This window comes from Periplaneta americana, chromosome 17, assembly GCF_040183065.1.
Source record: "Periplaneta americana isolate PAMFEO1 chromosome 17, P.americana_PAMFEO1_priV1, whole genome shotgun sequence".
Classification (NCBI taxonomy): Eukaryota; Metazoa; Arthropoda; class Insecta; order Blattodea; family Blattidae; genus Periplaneta; species Periplaneta americana.
In genome coordinates, this window is record NC_091133.1 from 57,225,293 (window position 1) to 57,243,283 (window position 17,991).

Here is a 17,991-nt window from a genome sequence, read left to right on the forward strand (position 1 = left end):
TTTGCGTTTCGAATAATTCTAGGAAGGAGTTTACGTTGTAGTGGCTATAAGTTATCCTTTCGGATATTATTTCAAAAGTTTACATATTAATGTTCCATTTTTCCAGTAGTTTAAGTTTCCCATTTTAATGTACCAGAGACTGTCTGCGTTCGATTCTATAAAAAAAAGCGCCGTAATAGTATCTAAAGATAATCTAACATTTCAATACAAGGCGTAGGCCTACATACCTACTTTCTAGTTACAAATTAAACATCGATAAAATGTAATACGTTTAAACAAAACAATATAATAACGTATGTTAGGTTTGACTTTATGCAAAGGAAATTAGAACATGTTTCGAGCATTCCTGGCGAAGATTCGATTCAACTCCTGATGTTTACGGCAAGTGAACGCCTCGGGACGTCCTGAACAACGCCAATAATCAAGCCTTTACCCCACAGCAACATCCCGTTCCATGAAACTACATTTTTGTTGTATTCGAATATTCTTTGTATTACACTGCGTAACAATGGATTCATATGAACTCAGTCATTCAGATTTATGTATTACCAATTAACTTCGATTATAATTTAAAGCTTTATTTATTCGACATTATTTTTCTCTCATAACATTAGATGTTGAAAAAAATAGATTTCAACATATTCGCTGAAATAAAAGTTTTCAGTAAACTTTCGTCATTCATTCTAATTACGTGGTTATCCCATTCATCCTTCTGTACACATACTCAATAATTTAAATGACTGAATTTTACGTCAGTCCTTATTACTTCTTTTCTGATATCTTTGCGCGTTTTATTTACTATTCTATATTTTCATTCCAGTAGTTTCATTTGTTTTTGTACTTTTTGACTTAAATTCCACAGCGTACGAAAGAATGGGACGAACCGCAGTTTTGCAAGAGTCTGAAGAAGTTATCTATTGAGGATTTTACGAAAGATAGGAATTAACTGCATCAAGAATATGAATGAAATTAGTATCAATGTTCTTCATAGAAAGGCTTAAGGGAAGTCTATAGAGAATGAGATATTTCTGGACAAAAAAAAAGTACTTTTCTTTATGTTTTTGTAAATCGTTCATAATATCCTGCTCTACATGTTTGCGAAATTTCAAGGGCGTAAGGCTATTGCCAACCTTTATAATGTCGTCATAATAACTTCTCCGCGCTCTTGAGGTGTCAACTTTAAAGTCATTTTTCTGTAATATTTTAGGTATTTCTCTTCATTCACATCAAGCCTGCTACAAGTTTGTAGCTAAGAAGCTGAATTCTTTTCTGTATATTCACTATATCATGCTTGACAATTCTGTGCGTGAATGTTTGTCAAACTCAAGTTTTAAAAGAAAAAAATGTATGTAACAAACAAAAGAAATGTATAAAATGTTGGAGTTATTTCGTAAAGTGTAATTTTCTTTGTAACTATTTAAAAAACGAATGCACAGTTCTTTTCTCAACATAGCATGGTGCTATATAAGTACAGTGGCTCAAAATGAAACTCATACAGTGTAGTATTAATTAGTATTCAGTGCGATGAAGAATGAATATGTTCATTCACTGAAATCTGCATTTTTAATGCCTTTAATATTGAAGATTGTACAGGGACATCATTTTATTTTTACTTCAATTTTTATTGTACCTGAGTTTTTAATGTACTTCACTCCCACCCCTTCTACTAGTAAATTTCCACCCTTCCTCCACACAGAACCAAGGCCACATATGCAGTCAGAGTCGCACGGTCATAGTGAACAGTTGGCTACTAAATGAGTACAGTACGTTCCCGAAATATGGTCGCATTTTCCAGTGAAGAAAGAGCATTCATTTATTGAATTACATGCATTTTCACACAGGTACTGTTACGTCGTTTGGTTACGTCGCATCCCGGTTTCCCCCACCTATTTCTGCTGGCCCCTCTGTAAAGGCTAATGGCTACGTAATATTATACAAAAATGTTTAAAATAATTTAAATAAAAGGGCCTTGTTAAGTAAATGTCACGTGATTTTCCCCCTTTTCTGTGACCCTGCGACATAACCACTTGGACGGACACTAGATAGCATATGAGTAAATTTATCTGTGTGGATCGGGCAGAAGTGAAGATTGAATTTACAGTACGTAAGATAGCCTACTATGTTATAGAGTAAATAGAGAACTATTTCAAAAAGAGCAGGATTATGGCTCCCCTTGGCGCCTGATTTGAGTGCTTTGCATTATATCTTTTGGAGTTACTGTAAAACAGTTGTGTTTGCTAAACATTTTACAACAACAGAAGAATTAAAGAATTACGTTCAAGAAACAATGCATTCAATTTCCAAAGATATGCTTAAGAGACGTCTTCAATAATATGCACAAAAGAATTGAAGCCTGTATCGAAATGAACGGCCACCATTTTAAACAGTTTGTTTAAATATCCACATTTTGATTATTTTTCAATTTAATGCACTCTCCATATTGTATGCTAATGTACTCTACACAGTACACTATACATTGCATAATGAATACGTCCGCCTGGATAGTTCAGTTAGTGAGTAAAAGAAACACTTATTGTTAATACTGTACTATATTTTGAGTAAATAAAAACCGAACGAAAATTACAAAAATCAAAACCGTAATAGTTCCTAGTTTACGTAAATGGATTTACTACTTTCCTTCCCTCCTATTCCTAGTAAAGTGATTTGTTTTTATTTTACGCTAGTATCATCAAACTCCGGTTTCCGATCCTCAACCGTTAATTCAAAGGTATAGCTAGGTTAATATTAGAAATATTAGTAAAAATAAAATGATGTCCCTGTATATTAAAACACTATTTTTATAGATCACATTAAAAGTAAACTAAATAACGTAGGCCCTATTCGTCTTCGCAGAAATCCAGGATCAAAGTAAAACTCGTACGCTACACTCATAAAGAAAATAAATACATAACATACAATGTTAATCCCTCATTCGTACTCAAGTTTTGCTCCGAAAGAGAACTGTTTAAGACTACTGTGGGCCGTCAAAAAGGGCAGAGTTCTATAGCTGAACGTGAAGTGATCATACATCACCATCAACAGGGCAAATCTTTAAGATAAATTGCCAGGTTAGTGAAAAGATGGCATTCCACTGTGCAGGATGTTATAAAACGTTTTAAAGAACAAAAAACAGTAGTAAACAAGCAAAAAGCTCCAGAAAAATCTTTAGTAGTAGCCTAGATCATATACGTAACAGATAGGTCATCGCTATGTTAAAATCGTTTGCACTTTGAAGAGAACAACCGCCAGGATCGCCACCTGTCCGCCGTAAACGAACACGAGATGAACACGAGATGGCAGTACAGTCGCTAATGCAATTCAAATGGGAATTATGGCTCGATTCCTTATGTAACAACTAGATGGCAGCGTAGTAAACCTGACAAAAGTTGTTAACGTCAAAGCCTATCAGGCCGACCTATCTGAGGTATATATTATGATCTAGGGTAGTAGGGATGAATGTTGGTTACTCAACAAAGTGAGGGCTAATCCAAAGTTATCTGCACCTAAGTTGGCTTTAAGACTGAAAAGTGTTTAGGGAAGAAATATAACCCTAAAACAATTAGGAATGTATTGAGAAAACACAACCACCATGGCCGAGTAGCGAGGAAGAAACCGTTCATTAGTGAGGTCAACAGGAGAAGAGTACAGTTTGCTAAGGAGCACATAAATAAGGATTTTAAATTTCGGAAAACGGTTCTATTTACTGATGAGAGTAAGATAAATCTCTTTGGTTGAGACGGGAGGGTTTATGTGTGGCGTAAGCCTTATACGGAACTCCAAGAACAAAATCTAAGACCCTCTATGAAACACGGTGGAGAATCCTTATGGGGGTTGTATGGCTACTAGTGGGGTCAGTAATTTGGAGTTCATTGAAGAGACCATGGACCAGAATGTATATTTAAACATTTTAAATGTAATAGAACATTTATGTTCTGAATTAAAAGTTAAAATACAGCAGCACTCCATAAAAAATAAACAAAAGTTGAAGAAAGATATATTAGAAGAATGGTCGAAGATTCCTGTATCTTATTGTGAAAATTTGATAAAATCTATTTCAAGAAGATTGCAAGTTATCAATAATAAAGGATTTCCAACAAAATATTAATAAATCGAAGTTTTAGCATATTTTCACTTTTTACTATGATAAATGATTATTTTATTTTGTTATAGTCAGAATGTGTACGAGTTTTTTGTGACAAAAAACGTTCAATTTGCGTCCAAATATTTATTTTTTCCAGTATTGTTGCAAGATATAAATCTTAAAAACATAATGTATAATTATCATATTGAGTAGTATTATAAACTAAGTTTTGTTTAGTTTAATGGCTGTACTTACTATATTGTAGCCTATATCGTTCTATAGTTCACTGTACGAGTTTCACTTTGACCAATTGTACATTCTCATTGATTAAATGAAATTTGTACAATGAGTATAATTTTGAAAATTTGTTCCCTTTAAAAAATGAGTAACTGACAAAATAAGTGTATGACGAAAGTACAATTTGGTAACTATTAGGCTGCTAAGATGTACTGTATGTGTAGACCAAAAATTAAAGCCGTTATCTTAAAAAATGTATAAAATTCCGTTCCCTTTATAGTTTTCTCTCAAAAATCCATAAAGGAACTATTATTTGGACCAATACAATAACCTTTATAATTTTGATAACTTCCCAACATCCATGACGTGAACGGAATTCGAACTCAGGACAGTGGTTCCCACAAAATACCAAAACTGCACCTATCCATCGAGAATACAACGGTAGGAGGAAAACAGTAAAATCACGAATTAAACGAGTCACTGCATTTCACGGGATCAGGAAGTAAGTAGTGTAGGGCCAGGGAACGAGCGTCGAAGGGGAACTGGCAACTATTATGCCCCATTGTACCCGGATATTCTGTACTCGGCAAATGCATTTCGCGTGCATTAGTAGCGTTGGCAAAAAGTGTGATTTGTTTGACTAACGGGCTTGCAAAGCACGTATTGTTCTAAATGGAGGATGTAATGTTGACTCATCGTTCGAAAGGGTTTTCTTTTGCACCATTCGCATTATTAAACATACAGTAAACTCTCGATTATCCACGACAATGACGGAGATACGGTTAAAATACAATCGAGATATCATTTTATAGGCTAAACTTAATTCTACGAAGTGAAATATTTTAGGACTATTTTAACATATTTGTATTACCCTTATTAATTACCAATTTACCAAAAATCTACAAATAACAGCTTTTGAACAAGTTCACTCCATTTATTTTAGCAAAATAATTATCGTCCTCCGTTTCCTTTTAAGCGAAACACTTAAGTAATTTAGTACTTTCCGCTAAACAAATTTATCAGTTAAACTTAGTCATACGACATCAAAACATTGATGACGATGGGGTATCTTTTGTATTTGTAGTTCCTATTAAACCACAATGTTGTTTATTCAACAGACCTGATGCCAAAAAGCACCATTTATGAGGCAACTAGGCCAGGTCTGAACATCACAAGTGATACCAAGACGGCTCCACTTATAAGGCAGCTAGGGCAGGAGATAATGGGGCAGGTTGGCCAGTTCCTTTCCCCCTCCATCGTATACATCGCCGATTAGTTACATGTTAACCGGTACACTAATCAGACTTCAGATGCATACAAACAACTTCCTCTGACACATATCGTCAAGTGAGATGTACTGCCTGATAATAGAGGTAGATATCAGCCAGAACCTCAATCAGAGGATAAACCACAATATAGGCCTATAATCCGCACGGGTAATCATGAGATCGACACGTCAAAAATTTCGCTTTAACATTTATTACACCAGGCAAGTCGACAAATTCCTGCCAAACATTTAATACAGTATAGCGTATGTTTCTCTCTCGCAGATAAGAGATAAGAAGTAAATAATTATGCAGATTTTATAATTTTGTTGACTTCAGGAAAATGAAAGACCATAACCATCCAAAAGATGCCGGAAATCCCTCGCAGCTTCAATTTATAATCCAGTATCCGCTTCGGTAGTTCTTTACCATTCGTAAAAGTGCTTGAATCCTGTTTCTGTACTAAATTGAAATTGTTTATAATTATGTACGAATGACTTGCATGATCTTTTAATCTAATTGGGCTTCCGATCTTTAAAGAATATTTCTCTGTTTTCTGTATTTTTGCGTTTACCAACGCAATGCCGCAGACAAATTGTGATATTCGTACGCTACAACTGGTCTTTTTCATAAGTTTACGAAAAAAAATGTGTGCATTAGGCTATATTTCGATGGACGTTTCCGTATTTTTGGCGTACATAATTCATCTCCTCTAGATAATGCACGCAACTGTCGTCTAAATTAAGCTGATAAAATCCCTGGGTTTTCTCAACTTTTTAAGAAGTGAAATTTGTTCAGTATATCGTATGAAGGATCTATTCTTTTAGCATTTCCATTACATTCTTGTATAGTTTACCAATTAATGGCAAAACGTTGTTTCACGAAAACATAATTCTGTAACAATGTTTTATAGTAATGGTGCTAGCAGACTACGGTAAGTTCAACCATAAATCAAGCTTAACCTACAGATAATCAACATTTCATCTAATTACAGTACATTCAGTTTTTGGACTAAAATAGTTCAGTACAATTAAGTTGCCGCCAAATCATATTTTCCCCTGTGGCTGAAATAAGATATCTCAACTATAAATAGAGCGAATTGGAGTCCGAACCCTGCAGGGAAACTGGGCAGCTGTCTTCTATTAGAAAAGAGTGTCTCTCTCTTCTGTTTTGTCTAAGTGGCCTTGAACCATGCAGATCACATGGTTAGGGAATCGTGGGCTACTGGTGAATGCGTTAAGATTAAAAATTCTAGTATTTACGTAGTAAGAATCGGCCAGATCATTTTCCCGCAATAGGGATCCAGGGTACAATACCAAATATATACATACAGGTCTACTTTAATTAAATTTTCAATGTTTTCTTATTTCTTTACATTCTAAACGCTACGGAATAGTATGTTCCCTGGATTTCTATTGCGGGAAGATGGCGGTCTGGTCAATGCTTACTTCACAATTACCAAAATCCTTAAGGTAGGACATACTAGCCAAAGTGACTAATAATTCAAAGATATTATCATCATTGTTGTTATCACAATTATCATTTACTCCGAAGTATAATTTGTCCGTTCTATACATAAAATGTATTCCATACTGCACTCAGATTTCTCAGAGTGCGAAAAGACATACATCCGGGGACAGATTTTCTTCTAGAGCACTTTTCCATAGATATGAACAGTTGTGTTATAACTATTTTTTTATCCGTGGCGCGACAACCCATTAAGGGCCAGGACCGACCAAACGGCTGCTGACCTCAAGTCTATGTCCCAGCAAAGGTGGACAATTATCCAATCACTACGGGACAACGTGTGATAAGCACGATGATTCCTCTACAAGTTATAGCTGGTTTTCAAAACCTTGCTTAGCTCCTTCCCAAATTCATCACGCTGTTGGGTGGTCCCCTACACTGGTCGAAAATTCCTTCTCCGTGAGGACTCGAACCAACGCTCATTCCGTAACACGAGTTCTGGCATGGTACATTATACCACTATGCTACGGAGCGAGATTTAACAAAGACTCTACAATGTTAAAGTTCGTCAAATTACTACTACTACTACTACTACTACTACTACTACTACTACTACTACTACTACTACTATTATTATTTTAGGTATTCACATTAAGTTCTTAATGTAGTAAAATTAGGCCCTAATATTTTTGTGTTTAACTATGCCACGGAAAAACCTCAACCAGGTAACTTACCTCAACTTGGAAATAATAATAATAATAATAATAATAATAATAATAATAATAATAATAATAATAATGCAATATATAACAATTATATCTCATTAGTATGAATTGAATAATGAATAATCAACTGGGAACTACTAACGATATAGGCCTAAATAATAGCATTTCACATTTGGGTAGATACGTGACAACAAGGGTATCTAGACAACGCAATTACCAATTTCATGTATGTAAATAGCACGTATTTAAATTGTGTGATGCATATAATGTGAACAGGTGTAAGGGCCCGTTTCCTCATTAATTATGTTTGTAATGGACGCATTCCACAAGCTCCGAAAGTACTGTAATTAAAATATATATATATATATTTCTATAACTGTCTATCGGAAGTAAAATATTCCCATTCAATAATATAGGCCTATTTATCTGTATAGTCTAAAGATAGCGGTTAAGAATATATGAGGACCGTTTCTGCAAAACTTGCTAACTGAAAAAACTAAATTTTACAGGAGAGACAAAACACTATAGTAAGCAAGTTTTGCTGTAACTCTCACTTATAGTAGAAAGCAAGTTTTGAAAAAACGATCACACTTTGACACACTACAATGAAGAGAAATAACCCAATTTTACTAAGACGCCTTGAACATCATGTAGAGGCCTGCCTTATGTTAACGAATCCATCAAAATCTAAATTTTGCAAATTTTGCAGTTAGCAAGTTTTGCAAAAACGGTCCTCACATGCACCTAAATATTTTAGCGTATACAAAGCATTGAATACTGCTATGAAGTTGTTTTATCAACACAATTTGCTTGTTTTCCTACCATTCACGCAAGTAACCCATGCCTCAATTCAGTTTGCATGCTTTTAATTGTTGCTATTAAAATTTGGAAGCTGTATCAATTTAATTTCCTTGTTTTCTTCACCACTAACAAGTAATTCATGCCTCCCTATACTCAAAAAATATTTTATTCATTTTACATGCCATTGTCGCTATTTAAATTTGCAAGCTGTGTCAATTTAATTTGCTTCAATAAATATTTTAATTAAGTTAGTATACTTTTAATTGTTGCTATTAAAATTTGGAAGATGTATCAATTTAATTTCCTTGTTTTCCTACATGCTTTTAATTGTAGCAATTTAAATTTGGAAGCTGTGCCAATTTAATTTTCTGCAAGAAATATTTTAATTCAGTTTGCATGCTTTTAATGGTTGCTGATAAAATTTGAAAGCTGTTGTTAATTTAATTTGTTTGTTTTTCAACCACTGACAAACATGTCCATACTCAAATATTTTTAATTAATTTTGCTTGTTCTGAATTGTTGCTATTAAAATTTGGGAGCATGTAATATTTCCATATTTCTATAAAATATCAGGTTTTATCAACAGCGCTCCACGAGGACCAATCCCATACCAGAGGAAAAATCACCCCCCCTCCACCCAATTAAGAGATGGCCGCATATTTGGCATCTCTTGACACGGTTTCCCCCTGTTTACTATTTGCACATACGACCTTGCGGCGTGCGTCCTTGCCTTGCGTGGCCACATCCACGCGATGTCATGACGTGAATGGACACCGGCTGTTTAATGGGGTAGCCGACCCCTTTGTCGGGCAAGTTCATATCAAATAAAATACCACCACATCATAAGATTAACAAGGGCACAAGAAACCGTGTCTACTAGACCAGAAACGCCGGTAACCGCGTGTCAAGGAACCTACATCCTCAATTAAGTCTATTTCCGAACACATTCAACCTACACAGACGTAACGTAACGTAGAGGCGACGTAGAAATCAAAGAGATGCTACAAGACGTTAATTATTTTAACCATTTTATCCAACCTAGCGATGTTCCAATATTTACAAACTAGTAATTTTACAAAACAATTTCTCCGTTTACAAATTAGTAACTGAATTGTCCATCGTTACATCACAAACACACGATTAACTTTAGAAAGTTCACAAAAACATTAATTTCGTGGTATTGATAACTATTTCACGAATGACATTTTCTACGGTGCGTGGATATATAAACTAAAAAATTAATGACATTGCACAGAAAAAATAAGCGCATGAATAACGATATCAAATTATTAAAAATGACAACCGAGTAACCCCAAAAAAATATATTTATTGGTAATTCCGCCAAGAACTATATTACGAAAATGTAAGTTTTAGAACCAATATTACTGTAATCACGTATCAAAACATTAAAGCATTAATACACAAATAAATTGTTTTCCCAAATGACAGTTCTCGTATAGGTTAGGGTACAATATGCACATCTGGAAACATGAACTTACCGCTTGAATCTGCTGTTACATTGGTAATACCGATACAAAACGCCCCGGTAATCACAGCCAAACACATGAAGATAATCTTCCTAGAGAATCCGGTCCCATTGGAATCCATCGCCATGGCCACACAAAAACACAAGAGCACTGGGAGGGCGCTGAAAGCCCCCTCGACAAACACAGAAATAAAGACTGAGTTACTGCAGAAAGCACCTCCTGCAGTGAGACACCCCTCCTCCAACCTTCTCTCGCCCGTTGCACTGACGCGACTGACTAACCAAGCCCCCGGCTCAGCACGATGCGCGCGCAGTAGGGGCGCGCTCTCTATATGGAATGGCGGTCCCGCGCTGGATCTTCTAATATATGCGACTTCTCCCTACCGGCGAGGTCTGGCGCCGATATTCAAATACGGGTCTCATAGTATATTCATCACAATAAACTTGGTTATTATAGTAAGATTAATTAAATATACTTCAATTCGGTGAAATCAATAAAGCATAAGAGTAATCTGCATACACGATATTTTAATGTGCAGTGTGTACTACAAACGACTATCATTATATACAACCGATCGTAAAGCCTAGTTCACACTTTTCAAGTAACGTGAATTCAAGTCACTTGATTCGACGAACTTGAAAAGTGTGAACTATGTTTCAAGTTGACTTGAAATCAATTAACGGCTTGAATTCAAGTTTCAGGTGAAGTTGACTCCCTTTCTACTTTTTACTTGACTTGAAAGGACACTTGAAACAACTTGAAAAGTGTGAACGTCACTTGATAATTTGAATTCAAGGAGAAAAGCGTTAAATTAGCAGTTGATTGTTTTTCTGTCCTACTGGAAACGCAAAAATAATAGGAAACAGTAGTAAGTGAAATAATGACCAAATATTTGAGTTTCTGAAGATGTATAAAATTCACGAAGGCCTGCGGATTATAGAAGCTGCAAAGTTTGGTGACAGAAATGCAAAGGAAGCTGCCAAGGAAGGAAGAGTTCATAGTAGAACTGAACAGCAGAAATTTTAACGTGGACACAGATGAGATAGTCTATGAAAGACAATGAAAAACTATTAAATTGTAGACAGAGAAATAAGAGGAATTAAGAAGAGAAGAGCGTTGCTTGAAGGGATGACATCGCCGAAACTGGCATGCTTCAATGTGGTTGATATATTTTTTTTGGGAACTGTAACAGCTTCAAGATAATCATTTTCAATTATGGTAAATCAGACTTGCTTATATTTTATTACATTTTCAATAAGACTTATTAAATCTGCTTGAAGATTTCACATATTCTATTTGTAATGGTCGTGTATTTCTCTCACTAATTCAATTCCTAACCCATACTGAACAACGCGTCTTCCATTTCTTCAATATATTTATCATTTCCCTGGCACGGAGGCTTGCTACCACAGAAATTCCTAATTGCACAACATCCATCGACGCCATTTTATCCTACTTGAAAAAAAATAACTGGAATATGTCTGAACTGCGACTTGAATTCAGGTTACTTCAAATCATGTGACTTGAATTCAAGTTACTTGAAAAGTGTAAACGAGGCTTAACCCAATATTTATTTCGTCATACTCATCATCATCGTCGTCGTCTGTTCTTCACAATAAAAACTGTTAATATAAGAGTTGTTACATGATGAAATTAGTTTGCAGCAGTGTTTCTCAATCAGTGGAATAAGTCCCCGTTAGGATATTTAGAGAGAACTGAAGAGAAACATTTTTGCCCAATATTTTGGTAATACAGTAGAACCCCGATTATCCGTCACCCTATTAATCGATTGGCGGATTATCCGACTATCTTTCTCTAAATCCTTTTTTAATTGCAGAAAAAATGAATTGCTGTACGTTATGTTAGTACATATTTGTTCTGCAGAGAGTTATTAATTACAAGCCTTTACCCTTACAAAGTATGTAGTATGAATGCTTTCGTTACTGGCAACAGAAATAGTTACATGTGAGAGAGGGTGTTTTTCCCAACTTGTAAAATAGTCACTACATGCTTTCAAAGAAATCACCCCAAGAGCAGACCTGGTTGGCGAGTTGGTATAGCGCTGGTCTTCTATGCCCAAGGTTGTGGGTTCGATCCCGGGCCAGGTCGATGGCATTTAAGTGTGCTTAAATGCGACAGGTTCATGTCAGTAGATTTACTGGCATGTAAAAGAACTCCTGCGGGATAAAATTCCGGCACATCCGCCGACGCTGATATAACCTCTGCAGTTGCTAGCGTCGTTAAATAAAACATAACATTTAACATTTCACCCCAAGAACTTCCAACCCATGTACCATTCAGACCTTATCCTCACTATTCGAGTGGCCGTGCTGTGTACTACTATGCAAAATGTCTTCCACGGGTGTCGAAAGAAAACGTGTTGTGCTAATTATTATCGAAAAAAAAAAAACAAATAATTGAGAGGTTTGAGGAAGAAACTGTGGCTCATTTCGCATCAGAATAAGAGATTAGCGTTACAACTGTGTACTATTTATTTAAAAAAAGGATAAAACTATAAAATACGAGTATGTAAATCTACAACACGAGACTTCTACTTTTCCTATCTTTCTGCAGACAATAAACATCCTTGGTCCTTAAGTCGTCGTTGACAACCGTACTTAAATTACTGAAATTCTGCTCGGTTACCTAGCACGTTAATCACAACACCACGGAGGAAATTACGAAATTGTAGCTTAATGTATGAAAATATTTTATTCACAGATTGCCGATTTTTTCGATTAGCCGTAGAGTTCATCCCCTTTATTACCTCGGATAATAGAGGTTCTACTGTATAGTATAATCATTAGGGATTAAGATGCCAGTGCATCGCATATTCGTGTTAATCTGGACTTAATTTTATGTACCTTCAAAATGACAGAATTATTATTGAATCACTTTTCCTGTACGTTAAAAATAATAAAACAACTTCATCAATTTCACATTGCATATGTTCATATTCATCGCTTTGATTCCTACAATACTATAAAAATAACATGAGTATGCTAATGACTGTATAGTTGTATTACTCCCGAGCGTTCTCGATAATAAAATGAGTATCACGTTTGCTATTTAATCTGAGGTTTCTGAGTAGAAACCTAGCAAAGAGTGATCAATTTTTAGGGGCTGTATGTATCCATATCGTGATTTCCTACAGAAGGAAAATAAAGTTGAACACGTGGCGCAGATTTAAGGCACAGAAAAGATGCCCATCTCTGAGTGAGAGGAATCCAGGCAAAATTTACGTGTCATTTCTCGCTCCAGCCCATATCGTGATACGTTTTAGTTATTCTACATTCTTCCAAGAAACCGAATGTTCTCTATTGTTACTGCGACGACTATGAGTCCGTGTTCAAGTCGAGAGACAAGATTTTTCATTTCGCCATATCTTCCAGAATGTCTAATAAAAATTAAAAAACTTGATCCTTCTCGAGAATAAAAGACAATAGGAGAGCTATGTTGACTGTACCACTTCTTCCTAGTACCTAGGTTCAAAAAGAAAGCACACCTTCCGCCTATCTAAAAAAAAAAAAGTGAACTTGAGCTATGTTAACCAGTACGAACAGAAGGCATCGTTGAAACACAACGCGAAATACTCATTGTAAACGCATAACCACAGATATTATTATTATTATTATTATTATTATTATTATTAAGGCATATGACTCGGTTAAGAGGGAAGTATTATATGATATTCTTATTGCATTTGGTATTCCCAAGAAACTAGTTCGATTAATTAAAATGTGTCTCAGTGAAACATACAGCAGAGTCCGTATAGGTCAGTTTCTATCTGATGCTTTTCCAATTCACTGCGGGCTAAAGCAGGGAGATGCACTATCACCTTTACTTTTTAAGTTCGCTTTAGAATATGCCATTAGGAAAGTTCAGGAAAACAGGCAGGGTTTGGAATTGAACGGGTTACATCAGCTTCTCGTCTATGCGGATGACGTGAATATGTTAGGAGAAAATCCACAAACGATTACACGGAAATTTTACTTGAAGCAAGTAAAGCGATCGGTTTGGAAGTAAATCCCGAAAAGACGAAGTATATGATTATGTCTCGTGACCAGAATATTGTACGAAATGTAAATATAAAAATTGGAGATTTATCCTTCGAAGGGGTGGAAAAATTCAAATATCTTGGAGCAACAGAAACAAATATAAATGACACTCGGGAGGAAATTAAACACTGAATAAATATAGGAAATGCGTGTTATTATTCGCTTGAGAAGCTTTTATGATCTAGTCTGCTGTCAAAAAATCTTAAAGTTAGAATTTATAAAACAGCTATATTACCGGTTGTTCTGTATGGTTGTGAAACTTGACTCTCACTCTGAGAAAGGAACATAGGTTAAGGGTGTTAGAGAATAAGGTGCTTAGGAAAATATTTGGGGCTAAGAGGGATGAAGTTACAGGGGAATGGAGAAAGTTACGCAACGCAGAACTGCACGCATTGTATTCTTCACCTGACATAATTAGGAACATTAAATCCAGACGTTTGCGATGGGCAGGGCATGTAGCACGTATGGGCGAATCCAGAAATGCATATAGAATGTTAGTTTGGAAGACCGGAGGGAAAAAGACCTTTAGGGAGGCCGAGACGTAGATGGGAGGATAATATTAAAATGGATTTGAGGGAGGGGGGATATGATGATAGGTACTGGATTAATCTTGCACAGGATGGGGACCGATGGCGGGCTTATTTGAGGGCGGCAATGAACCTTCGGTTTCCTGAAAAGCCATTTGTAAGTAAGTATTATTATTATTATTATTATTATTATTATTATTATTATGTTGTTTTGCTTCGTTTTGTACCTGTGCTAAACTGTAATTGGCCTTGTGCTGTTGTTTCGCACATTAATATTCTAAATAAATAAATAAATAAAAAATTATTATTATTATTATTATTATTATTATTATTATTATTATTATTATTTCAATGTTGTATATACTTTCAATTGTTATGACTTATCAATAGTTACTTCAACAATAGAAACAAGCCCACACCTGTGGAATAACGGTTAGGGCGTCTGGCCGCGAAACCAGGTGGCCCGGGTTCGATTCCCGGTCGGGACAAGTTACTTGGTTGAGGTTCTTCCGGGGGTTTTCCCTCAACCCAATATGAGCAAATGCTGGTTAACTATCGGTGCTGGACCCCGGACTCATTTCACCGGCATTATCACCATCTCATTCAGATGCTAAATAAGCTAAAATGTTGATAAAGCGTCGTAAAATAACCTACTAAAGAAAATGAAAAACAAGCAAATGTACTATACACTATACAGTTTGTTTTTATTTAAAGCTTATTTGTTTATTGACGTTTCCTATAAACAATATCAAATATACAGTATCCATGTTATATTTGATATTTTTTATAGAATTGTCTGAAGATGTCAAAAAAGGTGAAAAAGTTAACAAGCAAATAATAGCTTAAAATAAAAACAAATTATATAATGTATATTAACTTATATTACTTGTTTTTAATATTAAAGTAAATCTTGATAAGTCATAAAGACTGTAAATTACAATAATTAACTAGTTATAGGTTTATCTGAAAAAAACTCAATATGAATTGTAAATTTATTATTATTATTATTATTATTATTATTATTATTATTATCATAATCATTATTAATTTTAAATATTTATATACGATACTAGACCAAAAGTTATGTTGGGACAAACATACTGCAGATTATCTTTTCTATAAGTTAAGAAAATCGATATATAAAATTTCACTCGCTACGATCCCTCCTGACATGTAGTGTAATGCGATCTATTTATTTTGCTTTTATCCAGTCGGTAATTCAGTATGGTGAAATAGGTTAGGGAGATATAAAAAATTTGTTCCGTTCCTCCTGAATCAACTTAGGATATTGGGTAATGCTGTTAACAGTATTTTCGCGTATAAATATGAATGTATAAACTATTTATTCCTCTGTTTCTATCAAAGACAAACTAATATTCTTTGCACCGTGCGATAAACAAATGTTGATGAGTTGTGAGCTGGCCACAGAAAAAAATTATCTTTTATAGGCATGGCAGAAAGAAAAGTGTATTGAAAAAATTACGGAATAGCAATATATATATATATATATATATATATATATATATATATCGATTCTCGAAGTATATTGCAATATCAATATATAGGTATTTAAATATTATTTCCTCCATCACTACACAAAACTGACTAATAATAATTTTACTTGGCAGATATAGAAAATTGATTACCGCCACCTGCTATGTATTCATTATTGAGGGCGCCAGTGAAAATAAAAGCATTTTGATTGTCATTACCAGGCGGACTAATAGCTTTTTCAATGTACAGACCAACTTATCTCTGAAAATAAATGCATTTTCATGCATACAGATTTACATAATTAATGATATGCAAGCAAAAACTCAGTTTTGAAATTTTTGGACTTAAGGGATCGGAAAGTCTGTTCCTAATTTATTTATACGTATCTTTTTCATCTATACATTTTATTGGTCAAATTACTTTGTCCATGTGATTTTATTTTATTTTTATTTAATTGTTAGATTAATTACTTACTACTACATTATTTTATTGGCGTGTATTTATAATTTTTTATTTGTGTCTTATTTATGTATATCCTGTCTCGCGCCGTTGCTGCATGGTTTAAGGCGTCATTCGTTAGGTTCTTATTGGCTGTTAGTCCATATGGTCGCGTTGCCTGAAATTATTTACTACGCTCTGATTTTAGCACAGTACTCTTACACTGTACTGTTTATTTTCCCTTCCCCTAAGTAAATTTCTATGTTCAGCCTATTTATTATGTCATTTAAGTGTCAATAACAAGCCTGAACACCAATATCTCAATCGAGTCACTGCAGATTTCCCCTTAACTCCTCACTCCATCTTCCCCGGCTAAGACGAGTAGACAGGAAGGTAAGCATTGCTCAGTGATGGATTATATAAGGAGGCTTCATAGTTTTTCGAACTTTCGGCTCTCGCTGGTCACTTTAAATCCATCACTGATGCACAATCTCTACTGTGCATTTTTTTTATAAGGCAGTGTAAGCGAAAAGGGCATTGGCGGGAGTTTCCACTTTCTGAATTCCGTTTCAGTTGCCCGTTGTGCTCAGGGCTTGTTAATATTTGTAATTAATTGCTTCTTCACTTGTTTATTTTGTTACTAGCCGTACCCGTGCGCTCCGCTGCACCCGTTAGATATAAATATAAAGTAATTACTTACTTACAAATGGCTTTTAAGGAACCCGAAGGTTCATTGCCGCCCTCACATAAGCCCGCCATCGGTCCCTATCCTGTGCAAGATTAATCCAATCTCTATCATCATACCCCACCTCCCTCAAATCCATTTTAATATTATCCTCCCATCTACGTCTCTATTTAATTATATAATTAAAATAGGACATTTGATCCAGGGAACATTCGTGTTTGATAGAAGGATAAATCGTTTATTATGTTACTTAATTTAAATTGAATTAAAAAATTAAAATGCGATCATTTTGATCCAGAGACCACTCATTTGGTCATAAAAATTAGTTTAGGAAATACAGGAAACGAATATACAGAATAGCCTATTAAGTTTTCTGTGCATAAGAATCTATTTTAATCTTACCTGTCCTCGATTCACTCAGAAGTTACTGTGATAACATTATAGCATTATGTCCATCTAGAGAAACTACACTTTCCAATGGTGAATTAATAATTAATTATACAAATCGGTTAATTTAGCTTCCGATATTACTTCATAGAAACGCAGAAACATTATCTGTAGGCTATCTTTCATAGCTTTCGATTGTTGCTGTCCAAGGCCCCTTATAGACGAAGTCATTTGTTTTTTAATTCATTACACGGCCGTAAGATGGCAGTTATTTTAATTTTAAAACTCATTTATCTCATTAAATATCAGTCCTATCAAAATTTTTCAAGGAATAAAACT

General features: G+C 34.9%; 1 protein-coding gene across 1 annotated transcript in view; it reads right to left on the bottom strand.

The window, feature by feature from the left end:
• LOC138693256 (uncharacterized) overlaps positions 1-10,385 on the bottom strand; it is a 457,072-nt gene extending 446,687 nt beyond the window's left edge. Inside the window, exon 1 of the mRNA XM_069817092.1 lies at positions 10,076-10,385. Within this exon, the coding sequence (XP_069673193.1) occupies positions 10,076-10,190 (115 nt within the window). The 5' untranslated portion in view covers positions 10,191-10,385. The remainder of the gene's footprint in view (positions 1-10,075) is intronic.
• Between the last annotated feature and the right edge of the window lie 7,606 nt (positions 10,386-17,991).